Source organism: Felis catus, chromosome E2 (assembly GCF_018350175.1).
Source record: "Felis catus isolate Fca126 chromosome E2, F.catus_Fca126_mat1.0, whole genome shotgun sequence".
NCBI lineage: Eukaryota > Metazoa > Chordata > Mammalia > Carnivora > Felidae > Felis > Felis catus.
In genome coordinates, this window is record NC_058382.1 from 51,380,899 (window position 1) to 51,403,889 (window position 22,991).

The window sequence follows — 22,991 nt, forward strand, 5'->3', positions numbered from 1 at the left end:
TCTGCATTTATTGCATGCGTTTTGAAAGGCTGACATCTAGCGAAGACGGGTCTGTCACCAGCCGGCCGAGGAGTACATGCTTTGTGAGCTGTCGAGGTGACGTGTTCAGATAAGATTCCACCCAAGGGCCAAGGGAGAGCGCGCAGGCACAGCGACAAGGGTGCCTCCCCCCCGACCTTTAGACACAAGGCTGCTTAAAGAACAACGTGGATCATTCACTCAAGGAGAACCAGTTTTTTAGGTCCTAACACGGAATTTATCATTCTGATTACTCATCATAAAAACAGACATTTTTGTTTATTCCCAGCCATCCCTACAGAGCACGTCTTATGAAACAGACTAGCTCTCTGTCCACACGCATTGTGCTTTTAGGTAACACCCTTTGACCTTACGGCTGTGTGAAAGGCTCCTACTCCAGACCCTGAACCGATGACTTTGAACTCTCTGAGTGTCTTTTATGAATTAGCTCTGGGTCTTTCATTTGCCAACGCTCTGGTCAAGCCAGGGCGAGAGAGCTGTTTTCTGTGCTAACCTTTCCTTCTATTTTCCTCTGTGATACATTCCAGGCTTTGCCGGTCATCTCTGTCCTTGGGGACTGCTTGAGCCTCTCGTAGTGGTTTTATGCCTGTGGTGCTTTTATTATGAGCAAGTTCTGCATGACTTAGGGTAACTGCACACTTTCCTGAAAGCCTCTGCAACGAGATCCAGCGGGTTGAGGTTTGGACCGTGCCAGCTTCTGCCGAAGAGTGAGAGCTGAGTCGCAGAATTATGGGAGAGCTGTTTGACTTTCCAAGTCCTCGCTTTTCCCCTGGGATACATGTGGCTTCTCGGCTGTTTATTGAGTTGCTAGTGCACTGTGCCTGGGTGAAGACACTGCTTCCTTCCTTCGATTCTTGCCGGGTGCGGATTAATTCTTGTGTTTTTAATTTGTCTTTGCCCCGGATTAATTTCACAGTCTGCATGAAATCACAGAATGCTGTTGAGAACTTTCAGGGGGAAAGCAGTTGGTTAGTAGAGGATTTTGTCTACTGTAAGCAGAAATCAGAATCTACCCTCCCAGGAATCCCCCAGGGCCGGACTCTCCCCGGCTGAGCCCAGTGGCTGAGACAAAAAAACAACAGCCAACAAGAGAAACAGTTCCAGTTTACGAAGTTGCTTCTAGGTGCCGGAAATGGTACAGGAACGGGGAGAGAAGGACTTCCCATGCAGGGTCTAACGTAATCCTCCCAAGGTGCTATGGAGTTAATAACTATTTCTGGATGAGAGAAACATAGCAAGGAAATACTAACGCAGCACCACGGAGACGGAGACTTCACTTAAACTCAGTAACCAAAGCTCCTCAACAGGATACGGATCCTTCGCGCCTCAGAGGCAAACGGTCCACCGATGTATCTTAACCCTGGTTTCTTTTTTTAAGACATGTGTTTTAAGATCCATTCCAAACCTTCAATTAATTTAGCTTTACTTCACTATTTTTCTGAGTATTGTCTTAGGTTGCTAACGGATTGTTTCCTTCGGCTTGTCCATTCGGTATAGAAATCAGGAATAAATATATGAATGCAACGCACACCGACACACCCTCTTTGGATCTAACTGCAGAGGCTTTTAGGAAAGTGTGCAGTTATGCTAAGTCATGCAGAGGTTGCTCATAATATACACATATATATATGGACACACACATGCATAATCCACATATACGTATAAAATTCTACACACGTAATTTAGCTATCCATCTATATACATATACCGATATGCACTTCTTCTAATTTCAAATTGAACGGCCAGATCTGGGCAGACACCTTTCCTGACAGATACCAAGCACGAGCCTTTCTTTCCTTCTCCACATGAGTAGATAAAAGTATGTGGCTTTTCATATCCTCACACGTTTACAGAAGATTCATGGTACAAAAGTCACCGAATGACCAGGGACGAGATAGGGAGGGAGAAGGATTGGGTCACGTTCCAGTTATAAAGGAACACGTGAACACAACATGGAATAGTTGCGAATCCGTAGGACACTCGAGATAAAGCGTAAGACCTGCTTGTGCTTATAAGAGCCCTGGCCTCACGGAGTTCACAGTCTCGCGAAGAGTCAGTTTCATCCCCCGGTGTTGGAAGAGTACCACGTACGTAGATGCAATGGTAACCATACCGGTGTGATGATGGATGGAGCCCATCTAAATGCTTTCTGCACTGGGGTCCCTCAGAGTCGAGGGCGTTCCCCCACTATTGAGAACTGCAGTCTGGTCTTCTAAAATAATGATGGGGGTGGGGAGTGGCACTAGGACATCTGTTTTCGAACTTCTGGCTTGAACTGTCTCAGGTTACAGTAACTAAAATCTAACCCGGGGCATTTTCAGCCCCCTGGAACTAGATCCCTGGTGTATTTATGTAATAAAAACCTTAGGAGCGCTTGGGTGGCTCAGTCGGTTGAGCGTCCGACTTCAGCTCAGGTCATGATCTTACAGTATGTGAGTTCAAGCCCCGGGTCACGCTCTGGGCTAACAGCTCAGAGCTTGCAGCCTGCTTCGGATCCTGGCTCCCTCTCTCTCTCTCTCTCTCTCTGCCCCTCCCCCGCTCATGCTCTGTCTCTCTCACTCTCAAAATAAACATTAAAAAAAATTTTTTTTTAATGTGAAACCCATGCCATTTGACACTTACTTTCCTCATTTCTTATATCCATTTTTTTTCTTGCACATCCCTCTTATGTTTAATGCTGTTGCCTTCATAATCAAAATATACCCACTAATCCTTGAGGTGCAAGTCCTAATTTTTGATGCTTTAAAAAATAAGAATGACTTCAACACTACTTACATGTTCAATTAATGAATTCACTGCTTTGCCTTACCACACCTAAAACAACTCCATGCATATTTTCAGGGAGAACCCTTATTGGAATTTTCTAAGATGGGTACCTTGGGTGAAAAGTGGCATGTAATGCCTCCATGTTTTAAAGATTCATTTCCTTTAAACTCAAAGAGTTAAAAAAAAATGCAAATCTTCTAAAAGATGCTGAGTGACTTAATATCAGAAAGCATTCTCTGAACATTCATTAATTTTCAGGTCCTGTATCTCTACCTTCATGGTCAATCTCTCACTGAATGTCTCTCCCATCCAACTGAGGAACTTCCATTCAAATCCCAGCATCCGTCGTGGTGTACCCCTTCACTGTACTTCTTTCTAAGTGCACACCTAATTCTGAGCATCGACAGTAAGTAGGTGCTTAAAGAAGGTATGTTTCAAAAGACGGTCAGAGTTATTGGTTTCTGCACAGGTAGGTCCCCCCACTAGACTGAGTTCTTGAAGAGATAAAACTGAATTGTGTTCATCTTTGTAACCCCAGAGCCTCCTGTCTCTGATATCTAGTAGTCAATAAATTATTGCGCGAATGAGTTCACTTTAAATGACCGAGTCTTCTATACAGGCTCGCGCTGCCTTGACAGACCCAAAAGCAGAGATCAAAGAACCTGGAATATCTCCATGCTCCCCTCTTCCATAGCTTCTTGGTTGCGATCTTTCAAAGGAATGCCCCAAATCTGGACCATTTCCTGCTACGTCAAGTGCACCTGTCCTCCAGACATTAGCGGGGAAGGAGGAAAAAACCCAGGAACTAATAGATGAATGTTCTTCATTCAAAACACAGAAATCTCCCATAATCTCCCATACTGGAGACGATTCTTTAGATTGACGGTATTTGCTGGCTCAAGGATTTCTGGTACACCCTAGACGGAGATGCAGCTTATCCTTTGCTAGGAATCCCTCTAAGTGATGGGACTCCAGTGAGCATGTCAGAAGCCCAACGATAGGTCCTGGGAGGTGAGCAGTAGGGGCCTTGTATCAGGGTAGAGTCCTTCCTTTGCTACTAAACAGGACATCTGCTCCTTGAAGCTCTTCTATACTGAATCAAGTTTAACACGAACAGTATACAATAAAATCCAGCAGCTTGCTGAAATAGAAATATTTCATCTAAAAATGGAAACCAAAGGCAAAAAGAAAAAAAAAATCACCCTAAACACTTGAGCCAACTGGGTTATATTAGCACTGAGTTTTTATAATAACTGCTTAAATAATGCTGATTAATTTAAAGAGTAGTCAGAAAATGTATGCAGCAGCCAAGGTATTCCATTCTGAAGTCACAGTACAGATAATTTGTACAATGGTTTGTTTCTACATGTTATCATGTTTCCAGAACTAGAAACTAACAAGTATGCAGTTTACCATACTCAAGCCACAAACGGTCCCTTCTGCCGCGGGCATGAACTTGGTCTCACACCTGTGACCCACTCGGTGGCACCAAAGGGACTTGCAAATGTCCTGAAAGAAAAGAAGAAGCTGGTAAGGGTGTCAATACAATCAAAAGGCAAATATCCAAAGTCTTTTGTATACGATATCATATTTTGAGGCAGCTGGAATGGGACATTGTCCAGGAAGCGGAGGCAAGTGACGTCGGGAGCGGCCAGGTAACCGGTAAATACGCTGTAGCAAATGTACAAGCAGGAAGTTACCGCACTGCCGACATGGGTGTTTGGTAATGACGGGGAGGTAACGACAGTTCATTTAGGGACCATTTGGCTTGAAACCAAGAGACCTGGTTTGTAATGACAACTACCACCACCATGAGTGACACAAAAGAAGCCCAAACTGGAATCAAGCACATCGGATTCAGATCTTCGCCCCCGAATTCGAGGTTCCCGGCCCTAGGGACATGTTACGGAAGGGTCTGAAGTGTGGTTTTCTCAACTGTGGAGATGGTGATCGAAGCACCTCTTTCCTCTGGAGGGTTGTTCTCAAGGGTAAATGATGTAAATGATCATCACCACCGTCCTTATCTTTATAGGAATTTTCAAGCATTTCAGCAATTTTCACACGAGAGCATCAAATAGCTTCACTCTCATGCTAGACTGTGGCAGGCAGAACACCATCCCCCAAAAATGACCACATCCCTACCACTGGTGCTTGTGACTTTGTGCATTTACGTAGCAAAGGAGAATTAAAGGTGCAGATGCAATCAGGGTTGCAGTTGACCTTGAGGTGGGGAGACTATCTTCGATTTTCCAGATGGGCCCAAGACAACCACAGGGACCCTTGAAGAGGGCAGGGGAAGATAGAAGAGAGTCAGAGGGAGGACAGCGTGAGGAGGGCCAAGGTGGATGTTGCTGCCTGGAAGGCGGAGGATGGGGCCGCTGAGCCAAGGAATGAAGGAGGCCTGCAGAAGCTGGAGAAGGCAAGAAAATGGCTTCTCTTCTAGAGCTTGCAGGAGGGCCACAAGCCTGCCGACACTTGATGTTAGCCCAGCGGCACTTACTTCATGTGTCCACCTCCAGAAATGTAAGAAAATAAACGTGTGTTGCTTTAAGTCATTAAGTTCATGGAAAGTTATTAGAGCGGTCATAGGAAACTAATACTAACACCATTTAGTGGTGCTCACTAAACGAATTCCGCACATAAGCTAATTTAGATGAGGGAACTGAACGAGCTATTGACATTTCAAAGCCGCCAAGTCACACAGCTGGTAAGTGGCAAAGGCCAGACTCCAACTGGCCTGATTCCAGCCAGCGTCCTTGACCACTACTCTGGGCTTGGATTTGCCATTAATGGAGGTTGGAAAGCTCTCAGCTTCTCTGGGCCTCAGTTACCTACCTATGAAATAAGGCAACGGAACCAGATTCCTTCCAGCTCAAACAGCTAAAGCTGCTCTTCAGAATTATGTCATTAATAGAATGTCAAAATCATGAAATGTCAAAATGATTCCATTTCGTTTGCCACATTCTATTTACTGGGATAGAAGTGTGAATGCATACAATTTGGGGGAAAACATGAACCACCAGGGAGGAAACAAAATGATTTTTGTGGTCACTCGGTGCAACCCTGAAGAGTCAATTAACCGGGCACCCAATTCCCCAAGCATTCTAGCTCGTATCGATTTCATGGTTGGAAAATATGGCAAGGACACGCTTAGGCGTTATTTCACACACAAAAAGTTTTCCACAGAACAAGGAATGAAAATGGAGGGAAACCAGAGATCTGTGCAGGGAGCCTGATCTTGTGGACCAAAAAAATCCTTCCCCCCCCCCCCCCCCCCCCCCGCAAAAGAGAAGGGAAGGGTGTTTGGGACTCCGCTCGGGAACACCACCAGCAGGAGCCCCACGCAGGTGCCACACATACCACTTTCAAATCTCAAAACAGCTCATAAGACACGATATGTCAATGTTTCCCACAGAAGGGGACCTGGCCACTGACATTAGTAGAAAGCATAAGGCAGTCTGCCAACGAGTGAATCAACTTCATCATCTCCGCGAGCCCTTACATGTGTCACCCCGGGCCTGAGGGAACAACTTAATGTGGAAAAAGAGTCCATATCAAAATGGAGAAATAGGAGGTCACCATTGAAACAAAGCCACAGTCCGAGAGGCTTTCAGAATTAAACTGTTTTCCCCCTTACAGCCAGCAGGAAGCCATAACCCACACCCCTAGCCTATGTGGCCACCGCCAAAACGACCTTGGGACTGACCGAAGCAAAGGCGACCCAGATTCCACAGCCCGATGCCAAGCCACAGGGCTAAGAAAAAGGGGCAGCTGGAGAAGACCAGGAAAATAAGGCAAAACACAAAAACACAGGATTCCAGAGGGAAATCAGACGGGCTGTATGAACATGTTATTTCTTTTGTGGTGAAGTACATAAGTCAAGCGTAATTATAGCCAACTACATGCTTTGACGACCTTGAGAACCCTCTGAGAAAGCTCCCCTTCAAAGTAAACAGAAATGGGACTTTGCACTTTTTTCTTGCTCTTCCTTCTTTATTTTCCCCAGCATATTCAACTAACTTTTCCTTATCTGTAATTCCCCAGACTTAAGTCATAATTTAAGGGAGAAAGAATTAACCACAGAGACTCCAAGATCTCATGCTGCCTGGATGTGATTTTTAAGGAGACTCTCAATACTATACTCTGTCCTGTCATCGTTGACCGCGTTGTCCCGTTGTATTCTAAAGATTCCGAAAGATGCCCCTTCAAGCGAAACCTGAGGTGCTAAAAATGTTAGTGGTCTTTGCGAATCAAAGTTCATAACGCCCTTAACACATCTGAAACAGAATTCCCCATCTTTCCCCCCAAACCTGAGTCATGTTCAGCCTCTTCCAGCTCATGACATGACCCCTCCAGACTTCTGACTGCTCAAGCCAAAAGCCCTAGAGTCCTCCTTGACTCCTCTTTTTCTCCCAGGTAAGTCAGCCACTCCTGCTTTCTTGAGGAGGGATGAGAAGGCGAGAGAGGCATAATCGTCCACTTTATGGAAATGGGAGTGCTAAAGAAATGTTAGCTTTGATTGCCCTTCTAATTTCAGTAAATGACTCCTGGGTATCTGCCAACATGGTGGGCACACGCTAGGCCCTACAGATACCGTCCATCCACTGAGGCAAGAGATATACCTCATCAGCTATAACATAGTATCACAAGTTTATGATGGTGACATAAAGGGTACAGATGGAGGCCGGGGCAAAGGAATGTTTCAGTCTCCTTGTGGAAAATAGGAGGTAACACTTGTGCTGGAATCTTTGACAACAGAAGATGATTAGGTATTTGCCACATGGGTGGCCGTGCAGCGTGCTAGGCGGGGAGGCATATACACAAAGACCCATAGACACGAAAGCAGAAACGGCTTGAAAAAAATACAAGGACATGAAGATAGCTGAACCCCAAGTCCGGGGGGGAAGTTAGTAAAATGTGAAACCTGAGGTAGGAAATTTATTAGATTACAAAGCAGGTACAATTTACTGATTACACTTAGATTTAGATCCTTAGGTAGTTTCTCTTTCTTTTCCATTCTTTCATCCTAATGTCGAATTCTTTTTTTACACGATAATTTTTAAAATAAAATTGGAAAATTTAAAAAATTTTCTACATTACATTAGAAGTGTAATGGATGTGTAACACTAAACATACTAGTTTTAGGTGTACAACATAATGATTCGATATTCGTATGTATTACAAAAGATCGCTAATAAGTCCATCTGTCCCCATATATTTTTACAATTTTATTTTCTTGTGATGAGGAAAATTTTCTTTTCTTTTTGTGTGATGAGCAGACAAGATCTGCTCTCGGGCCAACTTTCATATATGCGCTATAATATTCACTATACTCACCATGAAGTACACGGAATCTCCAGGACTTACTCTCTAGAACTTTGTACCTTTTGACGACCTTTGAGCATTATGAGGTCCGATTCTTGAAACCAGAAATGCATGCCCATCCTACTATATTTGACATGTCTCTTCTTTCAGAGGAAATGTTCTCTGAGGTGATGAGCCTAAAAATATTCACTAGAATTCATACCTTCCCTATCATTTCTATTCTGCTTCAAACCTGCTCAGTACATCTGTAAATGAACATGAATGGACCTCGTGCTATGTGACAGTGACCGATGGCTGCTGAGATACAGGGTGCAGGTTGCTCATTTCTAACTTAGTAAAATAAGCCACATTGGAAGCACTGACCAGAGTCTCTTCCGGCGCCTGGAGCATTCTGGCAGACGGCACCTACTCCCTCGCTGTCAGTCAGCGGCTAATATGTGTTTAATAACCAGAGGCGTGTTCCCTCCAGTTGCTGTGGAGGTGACCCTCCCTTATGTCTGTCCAAATAATGTGGACCCACCAGCCCAATCTAACCAACTCATTTTCCTGAACACTTTGAAAGGGAACAGAGATCAAGCTTGACGTGAAGACACCGACGGCTGGCAGAAGATGAGACAGGTAAGAAAGACAGCCAGCTCCAGGCTCAGACAAGGAAGCCGAGAAAACCCTGATTAGCTGTACCAACAGATGCACCCACACAACTACCAGGGAAGAACTATCCCTATCCTCACCTTACAGACGTGGACAGAAAGGCTGAGAGAGGTTAAGCCATTTGACCCGGGTTCTAGGACACGGTCGAATAAGGTTTTAAACTTTCAGGTCCACCTAACTCCAAAAGCCAGATGGTGTGTGTGTGTGTGTGTGTGTGTGTGTGCGCGCGTGTGTGAAACTGACGACTGCCTAAGTCAGCAGTTCTCAACCCTGAGCAAGCATCAGAATCACATAGAGCCCCTGTTCAGGCATAGGTTGCCAGGTCCTACCCCCACACTTTCTTATGCTTCAGGACTGGAATGAGACCTGAGCATTTGCACTTCTAACAAGTTCCAGGGGATGCTGATAATTGCATGCGGTTCCAAAGACACTTGAGAAATTTTTTGAGTGTGCGTGCTTCTAACTCATGCAAAACTGCCTTTCCGGCAGGGCGGGGGGTGCATAAAGATTTTTTAAAGAGGCAGTGAGAAGAATAGGTCTGAAAGGGAAAGCAATGACAGGACCTTGAAGACACCGAAAACAAAATGCCATTGCTTCTCCTGAGCTGCCAGATGTGGGTCTGAACTGTTCAGACCAGCAGGACAAACGGGACATCTGCTTGTTTTGGAAGCCCCGCCCACTTAGGGGAGGCAGGAAAGATCTGTGATTCTCAGAGGTAATGCCACGGTTCAAGTTACAAGCAGGTATTTGCCCCCTAGGCTGTGGGGGGGAAACATTCAGCATTCTCGAACAGTCTTACCTCCTGCTCTTCCCAAATTCCTCCCGTAAGCAAATCTCTACCCCCTGGGCATTCCCATCTCTGTGACTTCCTCATTTTTTTTAAAAAAAAATATTTTTAAATGTTTATTATTTTAAGAAAGAGAGAAACAGAGAGAGAGCAGGGGAGGAGCAGAGAAAGAGGGTGACAGAATTCCAAGCAGGTTCTGCACTGTCAGTGCAGAGCCCGACACAGGGCTCGAACCCACTAACGGTGAGATCATGACCTGAGTCAAAATCCAGAGTCAGACACTTAACTCACTGAGCCCCTCCGCCTTCCTCATTCAATTCAGACTTTTAGTTTGCAGTTTCCATTTCCCTTTGCCCCGGTTCCCGAGGAAGACCATCCCACTGAGGTGCTGTCTCTCTGAAAACTATGGTACGGTTCCAGAAAAATATCTGTAAATGCAGAATGGCTATTTAAGCGCTGCACACTCTCTGACACAGAACAGGCACCCCACAAATGTTTGCTGAATGTAGGATCTTGAAGGAATGGTAGTCATTTTTAAAACTTCCTTTATGTTTGCAAAGAAAATCAAACTCGTTACCAATTGCGCGTTCGCTGCATAGTAAGCGTTTAATAAACGTGTGATTAATGAATGGGGGTAAGCTCGCGAAACCTTTAAGAATGAAGTGAAAGGAGAGTCAGACAAACTTTGTCAACAGGATGAACATCTATCAACTCCTGCCAAACACGTCAACTTAACAGGCAATTAGAGACCGTTATAAATTTGTCTATTTATTTTTTAATGTTTATTTATATTTGAAAGAGAAAGAGAGAGCGGGAGAGAGAGAGACAGTGCATAAACAGGGGAGGGCCAGAGAGAGACGGAGACAGAATCCAAAGCAGGCTCCAGGCTCTGAGCCGTCAGCACAGAGCCCGATGTGAGGCTCGAACTCAGAACAGTGAGATCATGACCTGAGCCAACGTCATGACCTCAGACGTTCAACTGACGGAGCCACCTAGGTGCCCCTGCAGTCGTAAATTTATTAATGTGCACAGGATACATCGGCATTTGCCAAAGTAAGCCCCATGGACCGTGGAGGACACACCAAAAATATTGTGGACGGTGGGTGGATAAACTTTTCTAACAAGTACGCATTTAAAGAGCATTAGAAAAATAAGTAATCTCCTATCAAACCTGTGATTCAGTGGTTCCTTTTTTACGACTGGACTTAGAGATTTGGGGGTGAGATGATTTATTAGAAAAGCAACACATGCGTAATAATACAGAGCCACACCACCACGAATAAAGGTGATTATTAATCACTGAATGTCGCTGTCAATGACTGAAGTTGAGGAAACACTGATATTAACTCGGGAGGAGGAAGCGTAACATTAGTGTGAATGCTGTGCCTTGTTTAAAAGTTTTGAGGGTTGGGGCACATGGAATACACATTCCCTGAGCTCCATGTTAAAAAAAAAAAAAAAAGATAAGTCTCATTTCAAAAGGTCTTTGTGAAGACTGAGGAAAAATAAAAGAAGTCTCAAAGTAGAATGCCATATGTGGAGCAGAGGCTCCGGAGGCAATTGCTGGAAGGGATGGTGGCCACAGAAGAGGGAGAAGAAAAGAGGAGGGATGGAAAGGACGGGGGATAGGAAGACGGCATGGAAAAGGCGCTATAAATCTTTGTCGTTTCCCTATTTCCAGATACCTAGGATTTCCATGCTTCTGTTTGTTCTTTCTTTTTTTTTTAAGAATTTTTTAAGTTTATTTATTCGTTTTGCGAGAGAGCAAGTATGGGGAAATAGATTCTACTTACATAAATAAGTTAGAAAAAAGCTTAGGGCAGAAAGCCACCACCACAGGGCAAAAATGCCCGAGATTACCTAGCGAGATATTGTAATGGGATCACGAGTAACTTGTCATATCACCTGCAGGAAATTACTTTCCATCTGGTGCCAATGTACCTTGATCACAAACTCACTGGTCTCCCAGACCCTTTGCTTCTTACACAAGCTAATGATTACCGTCTGATTGTTTTCTCAACATTTCACGTGTGTAAGATCTTGTTTTCTTCACATTCATGAGGAAGGTAATATCTTGTGAGCTCAATAACTATGGACATGAAACCCCTGCTTGGGGCTCTTGTCTCCTCCCAGACATTAGCCTCTCTCGTATTCAATTCTGCACCTGCTCTCTTGCTGGACAAGAGAGAACTCCAGACTCATAGTCTGTGACAAGTAAGTGTGAGCAGGGGAGGGGCAGAGAGAGAGGGAGAGAGAGAATCAGAAGCAGGCTCCGTGAGCTGTCAGCATGGAGACCTATGTGGAGCTCGATGGCACAAATCATGAGATCATGACCTGAGCTGAAATCAAGAGGCTGCAGCTTAACCGACTGAGCCACTCAGGTGCCCCTCCATGCTTCTCTTTGGATACTAGGGGAAAAACCTTAAAACTGATTCTACTTTGTATTGATGTTGAGACTGTCAGTGCTAGAGTTCCTGAGCAAGTGTTCCAATGTGTCTCCCATTTCTACATCCTGGACTTTGGGTTTTCCCATCTATGTTTCTCGTCATGTGGAAGGGAAGACCTAACACGCGAAAAAGTTGGCTGCTAACAGTTTTTACATTCCATAGAGGCGTATGTATCTATTTTGAGGTGGTGATGATTTTAAATGTATCCCATTTAAGGGAAATGAACACAGCAATAAGAAACAGAATGATAAGAGGTAGGTAAATGCTACTGTACCCAGATTTACTACTTGTGATAAAACCCTCATCTGCACAGGAGTAATTTTCTTCCCAGGATGCAGTCAGAAGGTATTTAAACCAGGCATGGTCTACAGGGGATAAGCCTGGACAATTCATCGACAGTAAAAGTGCCACTTAATTATCATGCCAAGAAGCTGACATTTTAGAGATAACCCAGACTCTAACCCTTGGCCTCGCAAACCAAATGTTTATACTTCTGGTAGGGGCACAGACACATTGCAGAATCTTAACGTGAGGTTGAAATCACAAGCAAACATACCTTCACAAAACCAAGGCTACATAACTTGGCTTTTGCTCCAAATTGCCACTTGCACTGTGTGTCGGCATCATAAATCTGTCCTGGTAGTTTGTCTGGATATTTATACTGTCCTGTTTGCTTGGGCTCGTCCACCAGGCACCCAGCCTGAGGTGTGCTGCAGGAAAAAAAAAAAAATCCTTGTTAACTCTTGTGTTTACCTGTGATCTTTCCACAAAAAACAGTACACCTCTCAATGTATTCATGCAAAGAAACATAGAACATGGCTAAACATATAGGTCATACTTAAAGTTAAAATGTTTATTTTTTCCAGGGTGTGAGTCCTGTCCTAAGATGGAATTTACACAGCTATGGAAGGTTTCACCTGGTAAAGGAATTATAGCTGTCCAAGTGATTTGATTTGGCCTGCTAGATGGCAAAGATGCATATATTTGAAAACTTTCCCCAACAATCTCATTCAACAACATTCAACAAGTTTTTATTGGGTGCCTACTGTGTGGTGAACATTAGGTTAAACGCTAAAGGTACAGAATAAACTAGACAGAGACAGTATCTATTTTCACGGAGTTGAACGTCACGCTGTGTTGTTTTATATATATATAATTATATAATTATATATATATATATATATATATATATATATATATATATATATATATATATATATATATATATAATGGGGCAGTGGTCAAGACGTACTTTACCTCAAATAATCTTTACAAGGTTTTTGTAAGCATCGAGAGAAAGAATTGGGGCACTAAGCAGAACAATTCCCCCAAGTGTGCTCAAGTGGGATGTGTTAAAAAAAATTAAGCCAGGTCCGACTTCAGCCAGGTCACGATCTCGCGGTCCGTGAGTTCGAGCCCCGCGTCGGGCTCTGGGCTGATGGCTCAGAGCCTGGAGCCTGTTTCCGATTCTGTGTCTCCCTCTCTCTCTGCCCCTCCCCCGTTCATGCTCTGTCTCTCTCTGTCCCAGAAATAAATAAATGTTGAAAAAAAAAAAAAAGAAATCTTTTAAAATAAAAAAAAAAATCAATCTTGATGGCACGGATATTGTTAAAAAAAACACCTTCCCCCCACTCAACTTAAGTGGTTAAACTATGATATCAGTTAAACTATGATGTCAAACAGCATGGTGGTTCAGTATGACTTTGGAGGCGGACAGATGGGAATCCAAGTCAACCATGAGACCGAAGAGCAGCTGTGACATACGCCATTACTGACGACAATGTGCTTAACCCGGCAGAGTAAGCATTTCGAGTCAGCTGTTATCATCATCATCACCAACATTTAACGATATCATATGAATGACAGAAATTCAATCTGTATTAAGTCGGCCTTGATTAATATTCATTGATTCCACTCTCCCATGAGAGAAAAGATAATGTGAAGCCCCAAATTATAAACTTAAAACTAATAAGAAAATCTTCCATTTGATAAAACTTATCATTGGCAAAAGGCTTGTCAAATTTTTCCTGTTCTTTAGGACGTCGTTTGGCTAGACATCTTTACATTTAATCAGCTTTGCCTGTTGTGTATCACCAATTCCATAAACACTTGCAAATACTGTGTAATAGTATAGGTTTAAAAAAAGAGTATCAGTATTATCAATTCCCAAAGAAACCTTGTTCGTTTCCCTAACACTTGGTCAAAGGGAAATAGGATTAGAACCTGAGTGTTCTTGTGAGTCAACATAGCATGATGAGATATGTAACAACTAGAAGGCTATCCTAATTATAAAGGTCAAATATATATCAAATAATATATATATTATTGCTGAACAAAATTAAAGGAAACTTCAAAGAGTTCCACCTTTGGGTCATGTAATATGAATCACATAGTGAAACCTTCCTAACTCCCATTTTACTAATGCCATGTAGGAGTTTTGAACTATCAAAGAGATTTTATATGACTATTGCCTCCTTTGGATGGCTTTTGGACATATAGCTAGCTCATGGCCATTTCAAGCAAAATAGCTAAGCAAGCCAATATTCCACTCATTGTAAAACATGCACACCGCTTTAACACGTGTAATACTATTATGATCAAACTGATCACATTAAAATAATTAGTCACAGTAAAATGTGTATCTAGCAACCTCTGGAGGTCATAAAGGGGAGATAGTTATAAGCATAGATCTTGGAATCAGAGCAGACCTCGGTGTGGGTTTTACGTCCACACCTCACCAGCTATAGGATGCTAAACAACACAATTAGCCTCTCTAGGACTCCATTTCCTTAACTGGAGAATGAGGATCCTAACAGGATTGCTATGAGGACTGAATAAGGCAACATGTGCAGAGCACTTAGCACAGAATTAGACCTTCAATGTATTTTTTCAACAGCAATAATGATGACCATATCACCACCACCACGACCACCATCATCATCATCCCCAGAGTATTTATTTTAAACATCTGTTGAGCGCCGTTTTCTGTCACCACTCCAACCTGGGGAAGACCCCTGGCTTTACTTTGTCTTACCTAAGGAATTTCTTGAGATACTGCCGGCTGCACGAAGACCAGGAAAACACCCCATTGTTTCCTGTCAGTGTGGGAGACATGATATTGCCTTCAGCCTTCCTACAGGGATTGCCTTCCCCATCGTGAATCATGCCGAAGCTGAAACAAATGGAGGAAACAAAAACAAAAAGCTTTCTGTGACCCATTTTCCAAATTATAATCAAAAGAAGACGCATTGACATCCAATGAACCCAAGTGAGAGAAAGAATTATCTTTCTTCTGCAAGAAAAAACCAAAATGAGTTACTATGTATCATTGACCTTTGAACAACAGAGGGGTTAAGGGCACTGACCCTCCCCACCTCAACTGAAAATTCCAGTGTAACTTCCACCTGCCCCCAAACTTACCTACTAAGAGCGTACCGCTGACTGGAAGCCTTATCAATAACTTAAGGCCAATTAACGCATGTTTTGTATAGTAGAAGTATTATATACTGTAGTCTTACAATCAAGAGAAAAGAAAATGTTACTAAAAAAAGTCATAACGAAAATATATTTACAGTACTGTACTGTATTTATTGACAAGAGTCCACATCTAAGGAGACCTGTACGCGGTTCAAACCAATGTTAACTGCAGTGCTGTAAAGTTCATGTAGCAAAGTCTAAAGAATGCTAAGGGCTTTGTTCTATTGTGCCTTGGCCACAAAACCAAAGAACGGTATGTCTGCTTTCGTGTAAGGACGAGAAACTTTTGGTCAAGATGTCGAAGCTAAACTAAAATGATGGGAGAATCCAATTCTTTTATTTCCAACACCAAATTGTTTTCTTGCCACCAATTGTGAAACTGTGGTAAGGAAGTTCAGGGTCAGGAGGAGATAGGAGCAGAAACAAATTCAGACCTATGTTTGACATTCCTATTTATTTCCTGCTCTGTACAAAGGGGCCTTGCGCCTACCAGGCATTTTTGCACCTCTGTTCACAGTAAAATGGATTCATGCATATCTTGCGAAGAACGTGGTTGCATACATACATAACATGTTGGGAAGCCATTCGGTAATGGTAACAGTCAGGATTCAAATTTTCAAGATAATATGCTCATAGGAGACACTAGCACCAAAATATTTGAATATAAAGTATAGCCGTGAAGTAGGTAATTTTTGCTTTAATTAAAAAAGATTTTGGGGGGGGCACCTGGGTGGCTCAGTCGGTTGAGCATCAGCTTCGGCTCAGGTCCTGATCTCACAGTCCGTAAGTTCGAGCCCCGCATCGGGCTCTGTGCTGACAGTTCGGAGCCTGGACCCTGCTTCAGATTCTGTATCTCCCTCTCTCTGACCCTCCCTCGTTCATGCTCTCTGTCTCAAAAATAAATAAACATTAAAAAAAATTTTTTTTAATATTTATTAATTAATTAATTAATTTATTTATTTATTTTTAATTTTTTTTTTCAACGTTTATTTATTTTTGGGACAGAGAGAGACAGAGCATGAACGGGGGAGGGTCAGAGAGAGGGAGACACAGAATCGTAAACAGGCTCCAGGCTCTGAGCCATCAGCCCAGAGCCTGACACGGGGCTCGAACTCACGGACCGCGAGATCGTGACCTGGCTGAAATCGGACGCTTAACCGACTGCGCCACCCAGGCGCCCCAATATTTATTATTTTGAGAGAGAGACTGAGCACAAGTGGAGAAGGGGAAGAGAGAGAAGGAGAACCAGAATTCCAAGCAGGCTCCAGGCTCTGGGCTATCAGTACAGAGCCTGACACAGGGCTGTAACTCACAGACCGAGAGATCATGACCTGAGCCAAAATCAGACGCTTAACCAACTGAGCTACCTAGGTGCCCCTGCTTTTATTTTTAACTCAGAAATTAATCAATGCTCTGAAAATGAGCATTCAATATAAATGTTGAATATGAGACACACACGCCAACACTCCTAAACTCAAACTCCAAAGAGCATGCCCTTTGAAATAGCCATCTTGTAAAGCAGTGTGCTTATTCCAATGTGGATGCTACTGTTCAAGCAACGTTTGAAAATTCTCTGTAGAACTGCACTGGCACCAGATTACATGCCTTGTAAATTCAGCTCACGACTCTTAGGTTTCTCATTGTTCATTTCGAACTCTAGTCTCACAAAAGAAAGATTTACTAACACCAATGAAAAGAATATTAAGTACATGCAGTGACACCGACTACAAGAATATCCGGTGTGTGCATCACAAGTCTTTGAACAATTAACATGCTGTTACAGTCTGGAAATGTATGTATCTCCATGATTATTTCCTTGGCGTAATGAACTAAAGGTATCTTCACTGCAGCAAAACATGGAAGAAATTCCTAAAAGACCAGAGGAGCCGTTAGAGGACTAGTCCATTTATGCACACAATGTAATTCTGTGCAGCCACGAAATGTTGTTTAAAAGAGCCACGTCAACAATGACTGGCCTTTATTAAGTTCTCCTTATGGCCCAGTACAATTCTTTTTGTATTCTTGTATTTTTTTAATGTTTATTTTTGAGAGAGAGAGAGACAGAGCTCAAGCAGGGGAGGGACAAAGAGAAAGACACAAAATCTGAAGCAGGCTCCAGGCTCTGAGCTGTCAGCACAGAGCCTGATGTGGGGCTCAAAGCCATGAACCGCAAGATCATGACCTGAGCTGAAATCAGACCTTTAACTGACTGATCCACCCGGGCGCCCGTGGTCCAGTACTAGCCTAAGCTGTACCCTAGATTTATCCTACCTATTCTACCATTCTAGCAGAATGCCAATGAATTGCCCAACCAATCCTCATATAAAGTGGTGAATCAAGGGGTCACTTACTTGTGCCCTGACTCATGAGCAATGGTGAAGGCCAGGCCAAGCCCTGTGTCCTCATTGATGGTACAACTTCGGTACTTACTGCACATTCCACTGATGGGGGCAAACCCTAAAGAGAGAACATTTTCAAATGTTAGTCCAAAGGGACCATATACAGACACCCAATCATGTCTTATGGCTTCGAAGTGTTCTACACAGTTTTAGTTTAATTGATTAATGTAATTAATTTTAGTTTAAGTGATTAATGTACTTAAATTTTTTTGCAGGAAACTAACTAGAGGCATATGGCTCTCTGTCCTGCCCAGATAGATAAATTCAGTATTCAATATTTTCCTTCCTTTTAAAAGATATTGTCATCAACGGATCCTCCTCATAACCCTGTGAGGTATGAATATTATCATTTCTATTTCATATATAGAATAGTAAGCTACTGAACATTTACATGCCTTATCTAAGTTTGTTATTTGGGTCAGAGCAACCACTAAAATCATAGCTAACCCAATACAAAACATCCACTTAACAGTGGCATTAGCATCAAAGCTCAAGGTATATTTTCTAGGACAACATACGTCCTGGTCTTTTTCTGAAGCAGGTAGCACAAAAAGGCCTGAACAATGTCAACGGATTAAGTGCATTATTCTCCTGTTCTCTATAATGTGAAAAATGCTTCTGTTTTCAAAAATGACTTCTGCCAACAACAGCTAAAAAATCATTCCAGCCAGTGCTTGATTCTATCTGGAACCACACTGTGGTATTAAATGTCTTTCTTCCCAGTTCTGGGTCCTCATAAGCAGTAGAACAGGCTCATGGCTATGTACCCAGTATAGGCTATGTACCCAGTTAGTGTTACGCGCACACTTGTGGGTCAACTGCACCCACCTTGCTGCTATGAGGTCCATGAGATGATGCGAGAAACCCAGCCTATCATCACCATCACCACCATCACAATGATCTAGATGATCATCGATCCATTAAAAATAACTGGGGAGTTCCTACTGTATGCAATGGAATATACTAGAAAATACAGTATAGATGTAGAAGATATAGTCCTTACTCAGTGTCTAGTGCAAATATAGAAAAGATGTGTCCCTTTCTAAAGGATGTGTAACTTTCTAAAGGATGGACTGCTAACTAGGGGCAGAGCTATGTACCATGAAGAACAGTCAAATTCTCTTCAGCTACCCAGTTCTGCAGTCACGATGCTTAGAGAATAAACCACAACTAGGCTAGTTAAACAATTTATCTCAATGGTCATCAATAGAGTTAATAAAGAAAAATACAAAACAAATAAAGGAAACGAGCTCACCATTCTACCCTGACTTCGGTCGAATAGAACAACATTCACCAGATGGTACAGTGAACATAGTCCGCCATTTAAATACTAAGTCTCCTTATTAAGGGTCCTAAGGGCTACCCAGCCAGTAGAAAGTTTCCTTACTGTTTTCGCAGGTGTGAGTGAAGCATCCATTCATACCATACCTAGAGTGTCACATGGTTCATTCTTCCAGGAACAAATGTCAAATCCCGTGAGGAGGATGGCATGGTCATGCCTCTTGCCATTCTTTCCAGTGAGGGCGGACTGCCATTGACAGAAACTATTCAGAGACTGGTCTGCATGATGGTTGATCAATAATCCTCCCTATGGGAAACCCACACAAATCAGAGCATGAATGTGTCTCAGAGGCAAGAACGTTGAATCATTCCATTTGTACAGGCAAACACAGAAACATCATGCTTCTGGGGAGAAAGGTCAGTAGAGGAAAACACTTGAGCCAAGGTTGGAGACAGAAGTTAAAAAAAAAAACAACCCTAAAGCTATTTAGGTAAATTCTCACAACATTTCAAGCCACTACAGAGTTTTAGTAGTATACTTTATGACCAATTCTCTATCTACAAAAAAATCAAATAACCTGACATCAGTTAGGAATCTCTATGTTCATTTCATGCTAATATCACCTTTACACAACTGTTATAGCTTTTTGTAACAGTTAGATTATATATATATATTATATATATATATAGTTAGATTATTATATATATTTTATGTAAGTTAGATTATAACTTGTAGCCTAATTGTAAGTTAATGGTGATAAAGTTCAACGCTCTCTTCAATAGAGCATGAGGAAGGTAGTGACCACAGCTTATTCACGCCTACGTCACAATTTCCAGCAAAGGGCTTGACACATCATAGATTAAAATCAATCCATCCATCAGTCAATAAAATGAAAGCTCACTGAACGGATGTAGAAACAAATAGTTATAAGATTCTGAGGGGGTAAGACGGAACCTAGCCTTAACATAATTATTTACCAAAATCTGTCCTTACAACTACTGACTTGGGTCAAGTGGAGGGTTTTTAGACTAGGTCTTTAATTATCTGTGAATTAGGATGCCTCTGGCTTCAATGTCCTTGGGCGAAGTATAAGTGGTAGGTTAAAGACACGAGTGTCTCTCAAGAACACACACCCTCCTTTCTACCTTTCTAAAATTCCAAGAGCAACGTGACAGGTTGTTAACCTCTGCAGCTCTACACACCTGGACCATTAGATTAATTTTCGTCTTGTCTCCGACTCCTTGCTTTGTACATTAATTACTGGGGTTACACATGAAGAGGAGAAGCCACAGGGGACTTAAAAAATGGTTTGAGTGGTAATCCCCATCTCAGAAAAATACAGTTTCAGCATCGAAACACTACAAAGCAGTGGGAGCCATGCAATTAACACGTTATTATATGGTCTGGTTTTATAATTTACCCCATACCTGTGTCCTGCACCTCAAGGTAATCAATTCAAGGGCAGCTAAATATTCCTTATTTATTCTCTGTGGTACCTGAGATGGTGCTGGGGAGACGGTAGGTTTACTGTAAGAATTTTCTGGTGACTTATGCTCAGTGTATTTTCTTTCTTTTTTTTTTTTTTAATTTTTTTTAACGTTTTATTTATTTTTGAGACAGAGACAGAGCATGAACGGGGGAGGGGCAGAGAGAGAGGGAGACACAGAATCAGAAGCAGGCTCCAGGCTCTGAGCCATCCGCCCAGAGCCCGACACGGGGCTCGAACTCACGGACCACGAGATCGTGACCTGAGCTGAAGTCGGACGTTTAACCGACTGAGCCACCCAGGCGCCCCTCTCAGTGTATTTTCAAAATATGCTTTGACCTCAACCTGCAATTACCTAGCATGTCCAAGATCCAAAATCCAACTAACCCTTAAAGCTATTATCAAATGCACCTTCCCTGTGAAGCCTACATAATATTTGTATTTTTATACATAATTTAATATTGATATTACACAAGCATATTCAATCATACGTATGTGTCACTGTATGCATACATATATACCATATATATTTGCAGATAAGTAATTATTTGGTGATGTTCTAGTTAAGTACACAACCCTGTTTGATTGTACTTTCTTTGAGGGCAGGGTCAGCATATTTTCCAGCTTGAATTTCTAGTGACTAGTTCGTGGACCAGCACATAGTAGGTATTCAATAAGTATATCCTGAATGGCAGAATGAATTAAGAAATAAGTGAAGTTTGGCACGTACAGGTTCTTGTTCCAGAAGAATGAGGCTCACCACAACAATGTTTATATCACTTCCAATGGTCCCATCTTTAAATAGGCTAGAAACCTGTTGGAACAATTGAAATCAAACAAAAATAAACAAAATCTGAAAATTTCCCCAACTCTGTATCAATCAGACATGTTCGTAAGTATATAGGCTTCAGTTTTACCAAATATATATACACATGAAGCCAATTTCCTCAAAACTAATTTTTTTTCAACATAATAATGTAGCTATATCTGCTATTCAATCACACAAGGACATTCTATGATTTTTAGCCTGATTTGGGAACCAGAATGGCTGGAGTCCTCACAAACTCCCTTACCATGTTCATGACTGTGAGAATGTACGTGGTGACATTTGCCTTGCCATGTTTTTCCACCATTTTCTTGTCTGCTACTACAAGGGTTTCCACATTTAGGCCCTTTTGTGACTTTCCAGCTGATCTTCTGGGTCGCCCTGTACTCCCGTATTCATCAAACCTGAGATAGGTGTCCTCCGTGGGAGGCTTAGGGGCATCTACAATGAACAGAAGAGCATTTGGAAGGGATTATCAGTAGAGAACATCTGCATGAGGTAGACAGAAATCTCAACAAGGGGAGGAAAGAGTCTAGGTAACCAACACTTGACTGATCTGATAAATAATGTCTTTGGTGCTTGTCCCGGGGCTTTGCCCTTAGTTTGTGAAGAAAAGTTCATTCAGTAGAAGTTGGTGGATGGATGGACTCAATAAGTCAAAAATACTCAATGAGTTAAAAAAAAAAATACACAACCAAACAATCTACAAATCTAGTTGGTACAGCAGATCAAGAAAAATCAATTTTATCAAAAGAGTCTTTAAAAACAGATAATGCTCATTTTATTTTACTAACGAAACACTGCAGAAGTAGACATTATCCTTTGCATCTGAATTCCTAACACCTCATATACCTTCTAAATAAAATTTAGAAATATATGTCCAACAGGACATTATCCGCGTCTAATACCCCTGTCTCATCAATACAAACTTTAAGGGGTCAATAAGGACTCCATGACCTAATATTGAGTTACTTATTGGGGAAATAGCATAGTCAGAGGTGAAATTTAAAATCATATCAACTAGTTTGTAACAGGTAAAGTGCAGGTACCACCTTTATGGTGGCCATGGCCTTTGAGAGGAGACCTGGAAGTCTCAGGATGTGGGGCAGACATGATCCCTTTAGTTAATGGAGAGTGACAAGTCCAAGGGTTGCTGGGAGGGAACAGGACATTTAAAAATGTAACACTAATACGGAGTTACTTTCATACTTTCACAAGTGGTACCGTCATTATAATGGTCATAACAGCTCTCCACGGAATGAGAAGATCAAATTATTTAGAATTAGATATAAAACCTCAGGTCAGGCACTTTGATAAGTGACCCTGAGTCTCAGTTTCCTCATCAATGAAAAGAACATAATATCCATAATACCAGTCCTAAGCCTGCTCTAAAAATTAGCTTTGATATCTATCAAACACGTATCAGTGTCACTACGAATATCACCACTATTAGGAATACCACTATTATTTCAAATCCATGCCAAATAGGTGTTCCCTAAAGAGGAT

The 22,991-nt window shown here is 42.2% G+C and overlaps 1 protein-coding gene across 1 annotated transcript in view; it reads right to left on the bottom strand.

Moving 5' to 3' along the window:
- Positions 1–22,991, bottom strand: part of ADAMTS18 (ADAM metallopeptidase with thrombospondin type 1 motif 18) — a 142,169-nt gene that overhangs the window by 54,006 nt on the left and 65,172 nt on the right. Inside the window, exons 5-11 of the mRNA XM_023245122.2 lie at positions 21,733–21,926; positions 21,390–21,473; positions 19,320–19,479; positions 17,844–17,949; positions 15,050–15,187; positions 12,572–12,725; positions 4,219–4,314 (exon numbers count right to left, since the gene is read on the bottom strand). Coding sequence (XP_023100890.2) covers positions 4,219–4,314; positions 12,572–12,725; positions 15,050–15,187; positions 17,844–17,949; positions 19,320–19,479; positions 21,390–21,473; positions 21,733–21,926 — 932 coding nt within the window. The remainder of the gene's footprint in view (positions 1–4,218; positions 4,315–12,571; positions 12,726–15,049; positions 15,188–17,843; positions 17,950–19,319; positions 19,480–21,389; positions 21,474–21,732; positions 21,927–22,991) is intronic.